The following is a 16,596-nucleotide window of genomic DNA, read 5'->3' as shown; positions in this document are numbered from 1 at the left end:
GGTAGTACTTATGTATGATCTTTATAAGATTGCTAAGAATATTCTGTTGTTTAAATATTAATTAATTATAGTTTACTTATATCGTACATTATTTAAATGTTAAGATAATCTTCTTTATTAATTATTCCTTCCCGTGTTGGCGACCCGCACGATCTAGAACTAGCTGAAAAGAAATAAAGAAAGAAAAAAGAATATTTATACATTATTAATTATACGAACGATAAAATTTTGAATTTAATTTAATTAAACATAAGAAAAATAAGAGATTAATTAAAAAGAAATGAAATATGTTGAACACTGAAAAAAAGAAATATTATTTTCTCTGAAAGAAATATTATATTACTTGTACATTTCATAGATACATTATTTTATTATAGAATTCGATTTTATTAAAATAAAATTATAAATTTAATTGATCTTTCGAAAAGAAAAAATGTATAAAATTTATCAATCGACTTTAACGTAAAATTTGATTTTACTAAACTAAATTTTAAACTAAAAAAATAAACTAAAATTTGATTTTACTAAACTAAATTTTAAACTAAAAAAATAAACTAAAATTTGATTTTACTAAACTAAAATCATAAATTCAATTGAATTTTAGAAAAGAAAAAATGTATAAAATTTATGTCTTAAGTTTAATATTAAAAATGCATAAAATATGAAATAATCCTATTCGCATAAGCGTGGCAATGTGAGAATGTTACTTCGTCTCAGATTTTTAAATCTACACCCCTACACCCATCACCATAAGGAGCATTTTGAGTGACAGCATGGTAAAATTAAAATACGAATAAGAGCCATTCTCGAAAATTTCTAGTGAATCTTCGAAAATAACTCAATAACCTGATAATCCTCTTGAGTCACAGTTTGTGAGGGTCTCTTTGACATATAGCATCTTGTTTACTTCGTGCCCTAATCAAATCGAATATTCTTCAGAAACTGTAACGACAAAATTTTATTCGAAATTATAAGATATAAAAGAAAATCATTACACAATTATTGGTAGCCTAAAAAAAATTAAAATTAGTATATTAATTGCTGAAAATCCTGAGCTAAAAATTAATTAATTTAATTATCTAAGCTTACGGACTGTGACTCTACAAGTCTCTTTGTTTTTTAGCAATTATTCTACTCGACTTTTCTCTTTCAAAAGCAATGACTCTATTGAGACTTCTCTTTTATCAATTAAAATTAATAAAATATTTAATTAATTATTTATTTAAAAATATAAAACAAATCCTTGGATGCTCTTTCTTACAAGCGAATACATTTATTATTATAAGAAAATCATGCACAATTACACTTGTAATCCAGAGACCATCCATCGCGAATATCTTCTTGTACATTCTTTATTTAAACTCATTAATAACGATTGTTTTGATATTTCCGGGCAAGCAAAATATTTCAAAATAAATGAATACAACGAAAATTTGAAATAATTATAAAAGCGTTTGTACAAGAAGAACTTATCCTGATCTAATAAATAAATCAAAAAATAAAAAACCATTCAGGAGTAAATCACCGAAGAAATTTACTCGTGGTCACTCAATGCTCTTCTACTAATTAATTACAACCAATCACTCGTGCCAATTCGGACCTTTCGTCCTCAACATGATTGAGTGATCGGAGGGACTTAAAAATTCACTCACCACTTCAGAAGTTCTGCGTTGGCTCCAAAACACTCCTTCGCGGTTTAAGTTGAAATCGTTAATAACGTAGGTCGTCATCGATGTTAATCAAAATCCTTTTCAATGATGCACTGACTCTATTACGCGATAAATATTTTTTAACGGACGGTCACTGAATTTACTTCGCGAAACTCTACTGACTTTTATAAATACAGTTTGTGCGACTGTCAAAAAAGCAAAAAGATTCGCAAACAAACACTGACTCTAACGATTGCAAAGCACACAATCGATACAAATACACTTGTTGTTTAAATCGTCAAACCCGAACGAACAAACACTGCTTTTACTTCGCGATATTCTTATTTCAGTCGAGATTCAAATTTTGAAGTATTAGTACTTTATATTAAAATTATTTTAAGTTTCTCGCGCGTTTCTTTGTTTATAATGTTTAAACGAATCTACTATTGTTTAAATAGTGCTTTATTATATTCCGTATATGTTAAAGATTGTTTAATTAATTGAGAAATTACCAAAATTATTAATTTATAAGTTGTCGCGATCAGAACTAGAGAGAACCGATGTGCACTGGTCGAAGTGCAAAGAAGAACTAACTCGCGAATCGTCAAAGTTAATCGAAGGATGTTTATGTTTATATTGCATAAGGCCAACAAACCCGAGATAAAATTTTAAAGTACTGGAAGCTTATATCAAAATTATTTTAAGTTTCTCGCGCGTTTCTTTGTTTATAATGTTTAAACGAATCTACTATTGTTTAAATAGTGCTTTATTATATTCCGTATATGTTAAAGATTGTTTAATTAATTGAGAAATTACCGAAATTATTAATTTATAAGTTGTCGCGATCAGAACTAGAGAGAACCGATGTGCACTGGTCGAAGTGCAAAGGAGAACTAACTCGCGAATCGTCAAAGTTAATCGAAGGATGTTTATGTTTATATTGCATAAGGCCAACAAACCCGAGATAAAATTTTAAAGTACTGGAAGCTTATATCAAAATTATTTTGAATTGCTCGCGCGTTTCTTTATTTATAATGTTTAAACGAATCTACTATTGTTTAAATAGTGCTTTATTATACTCCGTATATGTTAAAGATTGTTTAATTAAATGAGAGATTACCGAAATTATTAATTTATAAGTTATCACGATCACAACTAGATTGAACCGATGTGCAACATTCGGAATGCAAAGGAGAACTAACTCGTGAATCGTCAAAGTTAATCGAAAGATCGTTTATATTTATATTGCAGAAGGCCAACAACCCGAGATAAAATTTTGAAGTACTGGAATATTATATCAAAATTATTTTAAGTTTCTCGCGCGTTTCTTTATTTATAATATTTAGACGAATCTACTATTGTTTAGATAGTGCTTTATTATACTCCGTATATGTTAAAGATTGTTTAATTAATTGAGAAATTACCGAAATTATTAATTTATAAGTTGCCACGATCAGAACTAGAGAGTATCGGTGTGCACTGGTCGAAGTGCAAAAGAAAACTAACTTCCGAATTGTCAAAGTTAATCGAAGGACCGTTTATGTTTATATTGCAGAAGGCCAACAACCCGAGATAAAATTTTAAAGTACTGAAAGCTTATATCAAAATTATTTTAAGTCTCTCGTGCGTTTCTTTCTTTATAATGTTTAAATGTAACTACTATTGTTTAAATATTATTTTATTGCACTCCGTGTACGTTAAATATTGTTTAAATAATTATAGAATTACCGAAATTATTAATTTATAAGTTTCCGCGATTAGAAATAGAGAATACGATGTGCACTGGTCGGAGTGCAGAAGTAAACTAACTCACGAATCGTCAAAGTTAATCAAAAGAACGTTTATGTTTACATTGCAGAAGGCCGACAACCGAGAATTAAAAATTTTTAAGTATTGGAATTTTATTTTAAAATTATTTTTATTTTATCGCGTGTTCCTTTCTTTATAATGTTTAAATGTAACTACTATTGTTTAAATATTATTTTATTGCACTCCGTGTACGTTAAATATTGTTTAAATAATTATAGAATTACCGAAATTATTAATTTATAAGTTTCCGCGATTAGAAATAGAGAGTACGATGTGCACTGGTCGGAGTGCAGAAGTAAACTAACTCACGAATCGTCAAAGTTAATCAAAAGAACGTTTATGTTTACATTGCAGAAGGCCGACAACCGAGAATTAAAAATTTTTAAGTATTGGAATTTTATTTTAAAATTATTTTTATTTTATCGCGTGTTCCTTTCTTTATAATGTTTAAATGTAACTACTATTGTTTAAATATTATTTTATTGCACTCCGTGTACGTTAAATATTGTTTAAATAATTATAGAATTACCGAAATTATTAATTTATAAGTTTCCGCGATTAGAAATAGAGAGTACGATGTGCACTGGTCGGAGTGCAGAAGTAAACTAACTCATGAATCGTCAAAGTTAATCAAAGGAACGTTTATATTTACATTGCAGAAGGCCAACAACCGAGAATTAAAAATTTTTAAGTATTAGAATTTTATTTTAAAATTATTTTTATTTTATCGCGTGTTCCTTTCTTTATAATGTTTAAATGGAACTACTATTGTTTAAATATTATTTTATTGCACTCCGTGTACGTTAAATATTGTTTAAATAATTATAGAATTACCGAAATTATTAATTTATAAGTTTCCGCGATTAGAAATAGAGAGTACGATGTGCACTGGTCGGAGTGCAGAAGTAAACTAACTCACGAATCGTCAAAGTTAATCAAAAGTACGTTTATGTTTACATTGCAGAAGGCCGACAACCGAGAATTAAAAATTTTTAAGTATTGGAATTTTATTTTAAAATTATTTTTAGTTCCTCGCGTGTTTCTTTCTTTATAATGTTTAAATGAATCTACTATTGTTTAAATATTATTTTATTGCACTCCGTGTACGTTAAATATTGTTTAAATAATTATAGAATTACCGAAATTATTAATTTATAAGTTTCCGCGATTAGAAATAGAGAGTACGATGTGCACTGGTCGGAGTGCAGAAGTAAACTAACTCACGAATCGTCAAAGTTAATCAAAAGAACGTTTATGTTTACATTGCAGAAGGCCGACAACCGAGAATTAAAAATTTTTAAGTATTGGAATTTTATTTTAAAATTATTTTTATTTTATCGCGTGTTCCTTTCTTTATAATGTTTAAATGAATATACTATTGTTTAAATATTATTTTATTGTGCTCCGTGTACGTTAAATATTGTTTAAATACGTATAGAATTACCGAAATTATTAATTTATAAGTTTCCTCCTTCGGGAAAAGAGAATCGCGATGTGTACACGTCGGAGTGCAAGAGAAAACTAACTCGGTGATTATCAAAGTCAGGAAAAAGATGTTTATGTTTATATTACACGAGGCAACTGCTCCGAAATAAAAATTTTAAAGTAATACAAGGTTATATTAAAATTATTTTAAGTCTCGCGCGTGATTCTGCCTTTTTAATGTTTAAATAAACGTACTATAGTTTAAATATTACTTTATTCTATCCCACGTGCAATAGAAATCGATTATATAAGTATAAAATTATCGAGGGTATTAATTTATGAGTTTCCGGGTTCAGGAAATGATAATCGCGATGTCCACACGTCGGAGTGTAGAAGAAAACTAACTCGGTGACTGTCAAAATGAGAAAAAAGGCATTTATTTTTATCTTACACAAGGGCACTATTACGAAATTAAAATTTTCAAGTATTGGAATTTTAAAGTAAAATTATTTTTAATTTTTCACATTTATTGATATTTGTAATGTTTAAACAAATATATTATTATTTAAATATTAGTTTATTGTACTCCGTGTACAAGGTATATTGTTTAAATAATTACAAAATAACGAAAGTATTAATTTTATAAGTTTTCGCGTTTAGAAAAGGAAAATCACGATGTGCACACGTCGTAGTGCAAGAAAGAACTAACTCGGTAATTGAAAAAGATAATAGAAGGTCCGTTTATTTTTATATTACGCAAGAACAACAACACCTAGATTAAAAGTTTCAAGTATTGGCATTTTAAAGTAATATTATTTTTAATTTTTCGCGCGTATTGATATTTGTATTGTTTAAACGAATGTATTATTGTTTAAATGTTAGTTTATTGTAATCCTTGTACAATGTATATTGTTTAAATAATTATAAAATTAACGAAAGTATTAATTTATAAGTTTTCGCGTTTAATAATAGAGAGAGTAGATCTGCACATGTCGGAATGCAAGAGACAACTAACTAGTAAACAATCAAAGTTAAAGAAAAGTGCGTCTATGTTTATGTTACACAAGGCCAACTATCGCGAAATTAAAATTTTTAAATATCGAAATATTAAATTAAAATTTTTCTAAGTCCCGCGCAAGTTTCCGTCTTTTTAATGTTTAAATAAATGTATTATTGTTTAAATATTACTTTATTCTATCCCGAGTACATGTATGATTGTTTAAATTATAATAAAATTAGCGAAAGTATTAATTTATAAGTTTTCGCGTTTAGAAAAGGAAAATCACGATGTGCACACGTCGGAGTGCAAGAGAGAACTTACTCGTGAACTGTCAAAGTTAAGAGAAAGCGCGTTTATGTTTATATTACACAAGGTCGACTACCCCGCAACGAAAATTTTTAAGTACCGGAATATATAATTAAAATTATTTTAAATCCCGCGCGAGTTTCAGACTTTTTAATTTTTAAATAAATGTACTATTGTTTAAATATTACTTTACTCTACCCCACGTACTTGAAAGATTGTTTAAGTAATTATAAAATTAACGAAAGTATTAATTTATCAGTTTTCGCGTTTAGAAAAGGAGAATCACGATGTGCACTCGTCGGAATACAACAGAAAATTAACTAGCTAATCGCCAAAGTTAAATGATGGTCCGCTTATGTTTATATTGTACAAGATGAACTACCCCGAGTTTACAATTATTAAGTTTTGGAAATTTATTTTAAAATATTTTTTGTTTCTTGGTCGTTCACGTCATTTTAATGTTTGAACAAATGTACTATTGCTTAAATATAATATTATTCTGTACCGCATACGTTAAAAATTATTTAAATAATTAAAAAATTAGCGAAATTATTAATTTATAAGTCTTGGCGTTTAGAAAAAGAGAATCTCGATGTGCACTCGTCGGAGTACAACAGAAAACTAACCAGCTAATCGCCAAAGTTAAATGAAGGACCGCTTATGTTTATATTGTACAAGGTGAACTACCCCGAGTTTGAAATTATTAAGTATTGGAATTTTAAATTGATGTTATTTTAAATTCTTGCACGTTTCCGTATTTTTAATGTTTAAACGAATGCAATATTATTTAAAAATTAGTTTATTTTATTACATGTACATTAAAGATTGTTTAAATAATTTAAAAGCTATAGAAAGTATTAATTTTATAAATCCTTGCGTTTAGGAAGAGAGTGTCTCAATGTACACTCGTTGGAGTCCAAAAGAAATCTAACTCGGTAATTGTCAAAGTTAAGGAAAAGTGCGTTTATGTTTATATTACACAAGATCAACTACACCGAGATTAAAATTTTTAAGTAGTGAAATTTTAAATTGAAATTATTTGAAGTTTCACCACTTTACCGTTTCTTTAATGTTTGAACGAATGTACTATTGCTCAGATAAAGACATACATACATTGTGTCAACTTTGCAAGTATTTAAAGAAATGTACATTAAAAAATGTATCATATTTAACAAATACATATTTTATATTATTAGTGTAATTCAGCTCGAGGTTATACTTCCTCTTAAGAACAATTTATTGTAGGCTTAAGACAAAATAATATTCCTGAACATAAGAAGCAATTAGACTTAATATTTATTGTTCGTTGTTTACTTAGATCAGAGCAATTAAAATAAATATTGTACAAAAGCATATATATTTATTAAAAATACGTAATTGTTTTGTTTAAACAATTTCATCAAACATCAAATCTTTCAAAACAAAGTGATTGACCTTCTTCTTCATATTCTTCCCTTGTTACAAGAAGACTAGAAAATATTGGATCTTTTGATAATGCTTTCCCACCATGCCATGCATAAGTGATTGGACTGTAAATAAAAAATATTTTTCTTAGAAAATTTATTAAAATTTTTTACTGTAATACGTAAATAATAACAGAATACACAAAATACTTGCTTCTCTGGTGAAAAAACATTTATCATATAATCAAAGGGTGCAAGACTTCTAACTTCTTTAAATACTCTGTCTCGAAAACCTGGAAACTTTGCATTTCCACCTGTAAGCACTATGTTAGACAAAAGATGTGGCCATGTTTCTTCTTCACAAGCTCTCAAACAATCTATAATAGCTTCAGGTATACCCATTTGTCGAATACCAACATCAGATGGATGAAAAAGAATTTCAGGTATCGCAAATCGTTCATTGCTCAAACGTACTGCTTGTTGTTCATTAGAAATCTCTGGATTTTTAAGAAAGCCACGTCGCAATGTTGTATAATCTGGTAAAACATAATCCTTAACAATGTCATTATTTTCTAACTTTTTCTTAGCAGATTCCATGTCTTTATAAAAATCTTGTGATACAAAACAAGAATCTTCTTTTGCTTGATTTATTACATATGTTTCATCCATAACATGTAATTGTCGATAAGATATTATCTCTTTCAAATGATTTGTAAGAAGTTTTCCACCCACATCTATTCTTCGTATACCTTCCTTAATTTTGATACCATTTACATATGGCACAATATGTGTAAAACTATATCCAGTGTCAACTATTATACAACATTTCGTTCCAGATCTTTCACTTCTATGATTGTAACACGAAAGGCTACTTGTATTTACCCTAAGAAGACTATGACATTCATATTCTTCAAAAAAGATTTCAGTCATGGCCTCTTGAATACTTGCAAAATTAAATGGCGGTTCGGTTATTATCACAGAAAGTTGATTTAAATTAACAGGACAACATTCTTTCGAAAATATATAATCCCAGACAGTTTTTTGAATATCCCAATTTACAAGATATCCTTTCTGAAATGGTAAAATATAAAATAATCCAGAAGCATCTCTACATTCTTCTATTTGATTTCCTATGAAAGGTCTTCGACGTTCACTTTTTGCTTTCATTATACAGTTAGGAACTATTCTGCAAATATTAAAAAATTAAATATTATTAATTATGTATATAACAAACATTATTGTTTATTTCATAAACATAAAGTTACTTTGGATTTTCTGTAGAAAGTCCAACTTTGATTGTATATGCTCCATTGTCAAAAATGAATGCAGGGTTAGTCATTTTGGTTGACATAATTAGTCCAATTATGTCAAATTATATAATATTTCTCCGTTTTCATTAATATTTGATATCGTCAATCTAATACTTATCACTGATTATATTCAAAATAATAATATAAACGAACTATAGTTTTCTATAGTTGGTACTTAGTGTGAAATAGCCAAGTTATCGTTCCTGTTTTAATTTAACGCGGGAAAATCAAAAGACTATATTTATATTAATATAAATCTATATAATTCTGATCTATATATATGATGTTTAATATAATATTTTAGTTTTTATTTGAGACACATTAAGAATGCGTAATAAATTTATATTTGTATTGCTTCCTTTTTTATTTTCTAATTAAATATTTTTTGTGACTTCCATTAGATTCTTAAAATCCACAACATCGATGTGTAACCTTAAAAAAACAATTAATTGAAAATCAAATACAAATAATTAACCGATTAAGAAATAATTCAGAAAACATTAGAATATTTTTAATCTATTATTATTTTTCTTATGTTCGCATAAATCTTTAAAGCATTTCATTTTCTCTCGAGAATGTATATCGTTTATCGGAATATCGATTATTTAACAACAAGAATTAAGTACACGTTATCATGAAATAAGTGTTACTTGAAATTTGTATATATGCAAGACTTGCATTTTAAAGAGAGATCGAATATTTATTGAATCTATTAATTATATGATTTTTTCATTATAACTGTGTTTTCAAAGTACTTACGTGATATGTAAACATTGCGTTTATCTGTCATCACATATGTTTTTGGTGATGCTAATATTATAAACATCACCGTATGATATTTTACTTCATTAAATTATCATATATTAAACATTGAACTTTGTATTTTCAAAGATTCTGTTTCTGTAGTTACAAAGAAAAGACATTATTAATATTGAGAGATTATTCGTGATTTTTGGTGAAAACAAAGAAAAGTAATAAAATATTTAAAAATGCAACAAAATGAATTGATTGATTTATTGGAGCAAAGAAGGAAAGATTCTGATTTTTCATGGGTTTCTAGACACATGAAAATACAAATGCCTCATATGCTACCACCAGAATTAAATTTATCTAGAAATCAAATAATAAATACAGTATTAAATAGTCCACGCATAAAAGAAGTGATTAGTTATTTAGCAAAAAGTCAAAATGTTTATACATATGTTATTGAACGAAAAGCTTATGCTATTTTGCAGGAAATGGCAAGTAAGGCTCATTTACCTACAGTTCGTTGGCTAGGTATATTCTATTCATTTTTAATATGAACATGTTAAAAGATAACATTATGACATGTAATTATAATTATTGATTAAATTATTTAAAATTTTAAATAATTTTTCTTTATCTAGGTTTCTTTATTATCAAGACTTTGAAGAAGATCTTTCGCAATCTTTATATAAATGAAGGAATGATATTTAATTTAAAAAAACAAATGTCTAGTTTTCAAGTACAATATATATATGTACCATCACATAGAAGTTATCTGGATTTTATTTTACTATCATGTATTCTCTTTAATTACGATATGTCATTACCAAATATTGCAAGTGGGATGGATTTTTATCAAATGAAATTTATTGGAGAAATATTACGTAAAACTGGAGCATTTTATATGAGACGTAGTTTTTCTAATGATTTATTATATAAAGAAATTTTTAAAACATATGTTAGCTATCTTGTAAATCATAATGATAGAGCAATTGAATTTTTCATCGAAGGTACTCGTAGTAGAAGTCAAAAAAGTATTGAACCTAAATATGGTAAATATTTTTTTTATTCTACAGTGAAAATATGTTATTAGTGACATATTATTATATATTTACATATATTAATATATTTAGGTTTCTTATCTGTCATTTTGGACACTTATCTTCAAAGTACTGTACCTGAAATTCAGTTTCTTCCAATTAGTATCAGTTATGATCGCCCACTAGAAGAAAAATTATTTGTCTATGAACTACTAGGGGTACCAAAGCCAAAAGAAACAACAACTGCTTTCCTGCAATCTTTGCTTATGTTAAAAAATCTTGTTTCTTATGGATCAGTATTTTTCAATATTGGCGAACCTATTTCTGCCTCACAATATATAACATCGAAGGATCGTAAAACCAAGATTATAAATCCTGATTATAAATTACCATCAACTGTTATAGAGAACTTAGCATATGACATAATATATACTCATCAAAAAAATACAATCCTTACAACTTTTAATATAATTGCTTTGTTGTTTAATGAAAGAGTACAAACGTATCCTGCAAATCCATACACTCTTCAAACATTGGCAGAAGATTACAAATGGTATAAAAACTGGCTCTCATCATTAGGAGCTATGATTCATCCTTCAATTGAGAAGTAAATATTATCTTATTTTTTCTACAGTTTTCCTACAAATAAAATTATATATTACTTTTTTTTTTAATTTAATAATTTCTTTGTTACAGTATGACTACAGATGAATTATATAATGAAATATTAGTATCATTAGACACACATTCAGAATTGCTTACATTAGATGAATCAAAAATGTTGAACTTAAAAAATATGTATGTAGAAATGAAATCAGAAAAATATACAAATATAAAGGGACATAATTTGAATAAACGTACTATGGAAGTAGCTGTACCAGCTATTAATTTAACTATTTATGTAAATCCTACTTTATTTTTTCTTGCGAAATTAGGGATTATTACTGCAACAGTTGGATTAGACAGTATTCATATTGGTAACTTTTAATTGCAATATTGCTAAATCGACAAATAATAAACAAATTTATTTTATCACTTCTTATATTTTCAGACAAAGCCTTTGAACGATATGTTCTACTAAGGAAATTATTAAGTACAGAGTTTGCATTATTTTTAAATGCAAGTTCTTCTGTAATTAATTTAGAATGGAAAAAATCAATTGATATTTTGGTGAAAGAAGGCTGTTTATATATTCAAAATGATTTAATTACAGGACAGAAAACTGCATTGTTTTCTCTTCTGCATAATCTTATATTACCATTTATTGATGCAGCGTGTTTTACCTGTACTACTTTATTAAATGTAAGAACACGAAACATATGTCTTATATTGAATACAATACTATTTTAATTTATAACTTTTTTTCTTATTATAGTGGAATGAATCAATATTGGGTACAATAACAAACCAAAAAGTATTGAAAGAATGTCAGAAGCAAGTAGAAATTGCATTATTTGAAGAAAAAAATTCTCGTCCTCATCCATACTGTCTATCACTTGATCTTTTTAAATCTACATTGTCTAATCTTTTACAACAAGGTATTGTTGTAACATCTGATAAAGAAGGTATTTATTTTGTAGATAAAATACAAATGGAATATCTTATTTTAAAATTACACCAGCTCCCATTACTACATCCTTTGGGATTTTATAGTGATATTTCTTTATCACCATTAAATACTTCCGTACATATACAAGCAAAATTATAAAAATATATGTACTATATATTAACAAAATTTATACTGTTTTTGGACATATCTACATGTTCATTTTTTGATTCTCTTATAATCGATTATGTACAATTGTGTAGTAGACGTATTAGAGTATAACTTATTATTAATACCTTAGTAATATATTAAATGTTTATACATACAAATACAGTTTAAAAATGACTTATTTATACATTAAAATGGATATAATTTGTATCATTCCATGTTTGTATTTCTTATAAAAATATCATTAAATATTAGAAATGAAATTATCCACATTGTGAAGAATTCTTGCCGTTTCTTCATTAAATTCTTCCACTGATCTCTTTTTCTTACCAACAAGTACAGTAGGAATAGTACCTTGAGTTCCATTATTTCGAAAAAGAAGCTAAAAATTTATGAGAATTATCCTTATTTTTTTTATACATTTGAAATGTGCCTTATAAATTCATTAAAAATCAACTTACCATAACTAATCTAACCAAATAGACAGCAAATGTAAGGAATGAAATAGCCATTAATGCACCTTCTAAAGAAGGAAAACCTAATCCATGATCTTCATAATCATCATGATCATAATGATCACTTCCTCTTTTTATGCGATTTGGATTTATAAATCTTATGAGTCTAGATTCTATGCAAAATTAAATGTGATATTGATAAGAAAGTTTTTCTATGTATATATATATATACACTTAATATTTAATTAACTTAAAAGATTAATATTAACAAAATGAATAATCTACTTATAATTCACCTATTTCAAGCGATAATATCTTTTCAAATGATTTCAGAAATTGGAGTTTGCCTTTTATACTTGATGGTTGAGATTTTAAATTTTTATGAACATTTTTTAATATTTCAGTTGGTAAATACATTAGAAAGGTGTTTTTATCTTCTTTCAAAGTTTCATTTAAATTTTTATTAGACAATGGTAATTGTTGTTTGAGTATAGCTTCTTTAGTATCATACATTTTTGTATCTGATATATGTTCCTCTAATTTTATTGGATCAGATTCAATCAATAATTTATCCTACAATATATTTCAAATATTTACTTTAATTTATTTAAATAATAATGTGATATAAACGAAAGCATCTAAAAATATATTTTTTAAATAGAATTATAAAATACGATATTTCATGTAATTATGTTTCTTAAAAAATGCAGAATTTAAATTATACTTCTTACCACTTCATAACTATTATTTTTTATGTCACAATTATTCTCGACAATATAATCAGCAGATACGTTCGCAAAATATTTCTCTGACCCAGTATTTAATTCTGTTACTGATAATTGAGTTATATTTACATCCGAATTGTGTGTTAATGGAATATTTATCTCCGGTTGTTTTTCATAAATCGTACTGTTTTCTTCCTTATGAAAAAAACTTTTATTATCGTCATTTCGTATAAATTTGTATTCATAGTCACGATTAGAAAAAGGAATTCTATGAAAATTAAAACAATATCAGAAAAGAATTAGAACAACTATACATATTTATTGTATTGTAATATATATAAATTAATAATATACATTATGTGTATATATATATATATATATATATATATATATATATATATATATATATATATATAAAATGTACATTATGAAGTAATATAATACACACCTGTAAACTTTCTTTTCATCTGAGAACTCAGGAATTTCGACCCATTCACCTTTAACATTTTTTCCAAAATATAATATTTCAAAAATTATAATATAATATATTATCATCTTAGTTTTATTTCCTACGTTATTCAACTTTTGGTATAGTTAATTTTTGTTTGGTATAGTTTATTTTATTTTTTTATTTTTTTTTATAAAAACCTTATTACAAATACAAAAATCGTATTTGAGTTGTTTCTTTAAGTTCTGTTAGAAGTGACGATTTAAATCTAACTAACGACAAGTAAGTATGACATAGGACACGCACGAAATAACTAATCGCTTAAGCTATTATTTCCAGCAGGAGTTCTGTTAGAAATAAGAAGGAAATGGAAGTTACATTTTAATACCTCTAAAAAAGTATATTATATTATTCATATCAAAACTAAATTATCATAATAATATCAATGATTATAATAATGATAAAATGATATACCAAAAGTGATATATCAAATATTAAAACAAATTGCTTTAATAAGTATTTTCTTTGATTATTCACTACAAAACGTTCGGTTTATTTATACTTTCCTTTCATCTTTAATGTCTAGTTAACTTTTTTTATGAGTAATATTTAAATATTTACAACTACAAAAAGAATTTTACAAAATATTAAAAATACCAAAATAAAAGTAATATAGTAAAATATTACTAGTAACACAATTCTATAGTATCACAAGGAATCCATTTGGAACTTTCTAAAGCATCCCATAAATTGTAATCTTGTTCAATTATTTCCCTATTTAATTTATCAATATCCAAAGGAATAGAATGTTCTGAAAATAATAAAATCAATAATTAAAAATAATATACATGTTATTTATAAAAGAATGTATACAAATTCTTTCTTAATAATACACATACCAATTAATTCTAATTCATCTTCTTCTGGTTTTTGATCAGAAACATAACTATTATAGGCATCCGATGTTGGCTCACTTTCATAATAACCTTGCTGCCAGGCACTGTAACTGTTCCAATAAGAGGAAGTATCATAATAATTATATGCTTCAGAATTCATGTTCGATGGTGCATATTCTGAAGATGATTGAGGTGGTGTTGATCTATATATAGGAGAACAATCATTATATAATTATTTCTTTATATAATTATTTTTTATAATAAAAATTTTTTTTAAACTTTATTCTCACATCTTATTCCAAGGTCTTGGCACAGCATTACAAATTTTTAGAGATTTTGTTCCTAATCCTCTATATCCATTCATCGTCACCAAACTATTTTTCTGCTCTTCTTCGTTTGCAAATCTTACAAAACCATAACCTTTACTAAATCCTGAACTATCTAATATTACTTTAGCCGTTCTAATAGAATTATATTTTGCAGCAAATGCTCTATACAAAGAATAGTCATCTACATCTGTGGATAAATCTCCTACCCAAATACTGAACTCTCTGTCAGCAGCAGGTTTACCAGTAGTGCTCGCATGATTTAAACGAAACCTCACAGTCTATAATTCAGAACAAATTTTTCTAATTAATTAAACAAAACCCAAAAAAAATTATCTTATCATTATATATGACAAAGAACTTAATAATTTATATATTATATTATCCAAAATTCTTTCAAATACAAACAGGATTTGACCCAGGAATTGCTTTGCCATTAAGCTTATGCATAGCATCCAATGCCATTTCATCCGTTGGAAAGTGTACAAAACAATAACCAGCAGGTTCACCAGTATAACGATTCCTCATAACTTTTACGGTTTGAGGCTGTTCTCCCATTTTATGAAAGGCATTCATAATGAAACTTTCGGTCATGTATGGCTCAAGCTATAAAAAATATTTTAATTTTAAATAGATTGAATATAGAAAATTTAGAAATTTATTCAAATATAGATGCTGTAACATAGTATATAAAACATATTTTAAATAAAAAGTTTTAATACAAAATTTTATATATATATAAAATACTTACGCCACCCATCCATAGTTGACACAATACCATTGGTCCTGACGACATAATCTTATTTGCAATAAACAAAAAATAATTCGTTTAATACAATTGATAAATGTCAATATATTGTAAATTATTATTTTCTTAATTCTGTTTACACATAACCTAATTGTTTCTTCACCTTTGTTAGAATAAGTTAAATGATTAAATAAACATACATAAGAACTCTATAAAACAAATATATTATTTAATAAAAATGTCTCGCTTTTGACTTTATCGATTTTTATACTGATATTTATTACAATTTATAATACTGTTTACTAAATATTTTTTATTTCCTTTAGTATGCTTTGAAGATAAAAAAAGTTCTAAACTAGTCATAAAGGAGAGGCAATATTATCAAATAAAAATCACTAGAAAAACAATGAGAGTTCACATTGAAAGATTGTTTAGTATATAAAATATTTAAATATGTGATCGAATAACATCACGTCTTATTAATGTAAATTTTTTTTCATTTTTTAAATCTTGAGACATTTACATATGTATTTTCTAAATATATATATATATATATATATATATATATATATATATATATGTATATATAAATAAA

At 26.3% G+C, this 16,596-nt stretch overlaps 4 protein-coding genes across 6 annotated transcripts; 1 reads left to right on the top strand and 3 right to left on the bottom strand.

The window, feature by feature from the left end:
- Positions 1 to 7,335: 7,335 nt before the first annotated feature.
- LOC124947369 (actin-related protein 6) lies at positions 7,336 to 9,793 on the bottom strand. The gene is made up of 4 exons (XM_047489453.1): positions 9,662 to 9,793; positions 8,858 to 9,334; positions 7,807 to 8,778; positions 7,336 to 7,718 (listed from the first exon to the last, which is right to left on the bottom strand). Exons 2-4 carry the CDS (start codon positions 8,941 to 8,943, stop codon positions 7,589 to 7,591), a joined length of 1,188 nt encoding a protein of 395 aa, XP_047345409.1. The 5' UTR covers positions 8,944 to 9,334; positions 9,662 to 9,793; the 3' UTR covers positions 7,336 to 7,588.
- Positions 9,289 to 12,616, top strand: LOC124947359 (dihydroxyacetone phosphate acyltransferase). 3 transcript variants are annotated; one of them, XM_047489431.1, is made up of 6 exons: positions 9,289 to 10,147; positions 10,291 to 10,701; positions 10,783 to 11,296; positions 11,386 to 11,666; positions 11,741 to 11,991; positions 12,065 to 12,616. In XM_047489431.1, exons 1-6 carry the CDS (start codon positions 9,892 to 9,894, stop codon positions 12,395 to 12,397), a joined length of 2,046 nt encoding a protein of 681 aa, XP_047345387.1. In that variant the 5' UTR covers positions 9,289 to 9,891; the 3' UTR covers positions 12,398 to 12,616. The 3 variants fall into 3 exon arrangements, with proteins under 3 accessions (XP_047345387.1, XP_047345377.1, XP_047345397.1); XM_047489421.1 differs by having other exon boundaries at positions 9,289 to 10,180; XM_047489441.1 differs by having other exon boundaries at positions 10,019 to 10,143.
- Positions 12,034 to 14,478, bottom strand: LOC124947377. The gene is made up of 5 exons (XM_047489466.1): positions 14,032 to 14,478; positions 13,590 to 13,851; positions 13,155 to 13,431; positions 12,865 to 13,031; positions 12,034 to 12,785 (listed from the first exon to the last, which is right to left on the bottom strand). Exons 1-5 carry the CDS (start codon positions 14,136 to 14,138, stop codon positions 12,648 to 12,650), a joined length of 951 nt encoding a protein of 316 aa, XP_047345422.1. The 5' UTR covers positions 14,139 to 14,478; the 3' UTR covers positions 12,034 to 12,647.
- A 134-nt stretch (positions 14,479 to 14,612) lies between these two features.
- Positions 14,613 to 16,226, bottom strand: LOC124947386 (tRNA selenocysteine 1-associated protein 1). The gene is made up of 6 exons (XM_047489472.1): positions 16,165 to 16,226; positions 16,005 to 16,052; positions 15,662 to 15,859; positions 15,218 to 15,534; positions 14,931 to 15,130; positions 14,613 to 14,842 (listed from the first exon to the last, which is right to left on the bottom strand). The coding sequence occupies exons 2-6, from the start codon at positions 16,047 to 16,049 to the stop codon at positions 14,718 to 14,720; spliced, it is 885 nt and encodes a 294-aa protein (XP_047345428.1). The 5' UTR covers positions 16,050 to 16,052; positions 16,165 to 16,226; the 3' UTR covers positions 14,613 to 14,717.
- Positions 16,227 to 16,596: the final 370 nt, after the last annotated feature.

This window comes from Vespa velutina, chromosome 1 (assembly GCF_912470025.1).
Source record: "Vespa velutina chromosome 1, iVesVel2.1, whole genome shotgun sequence".
NCBI classification, from domain to species: domain Eukaryota; kingdom Metazoa; phylum Arthropoda; class Insecta; order Hymenoptera; family Vespidae; genus Vespa; species Vespa velutina.
This window is presented reverse-complemented; position numbering and strand designations above follow the sequence as displayed.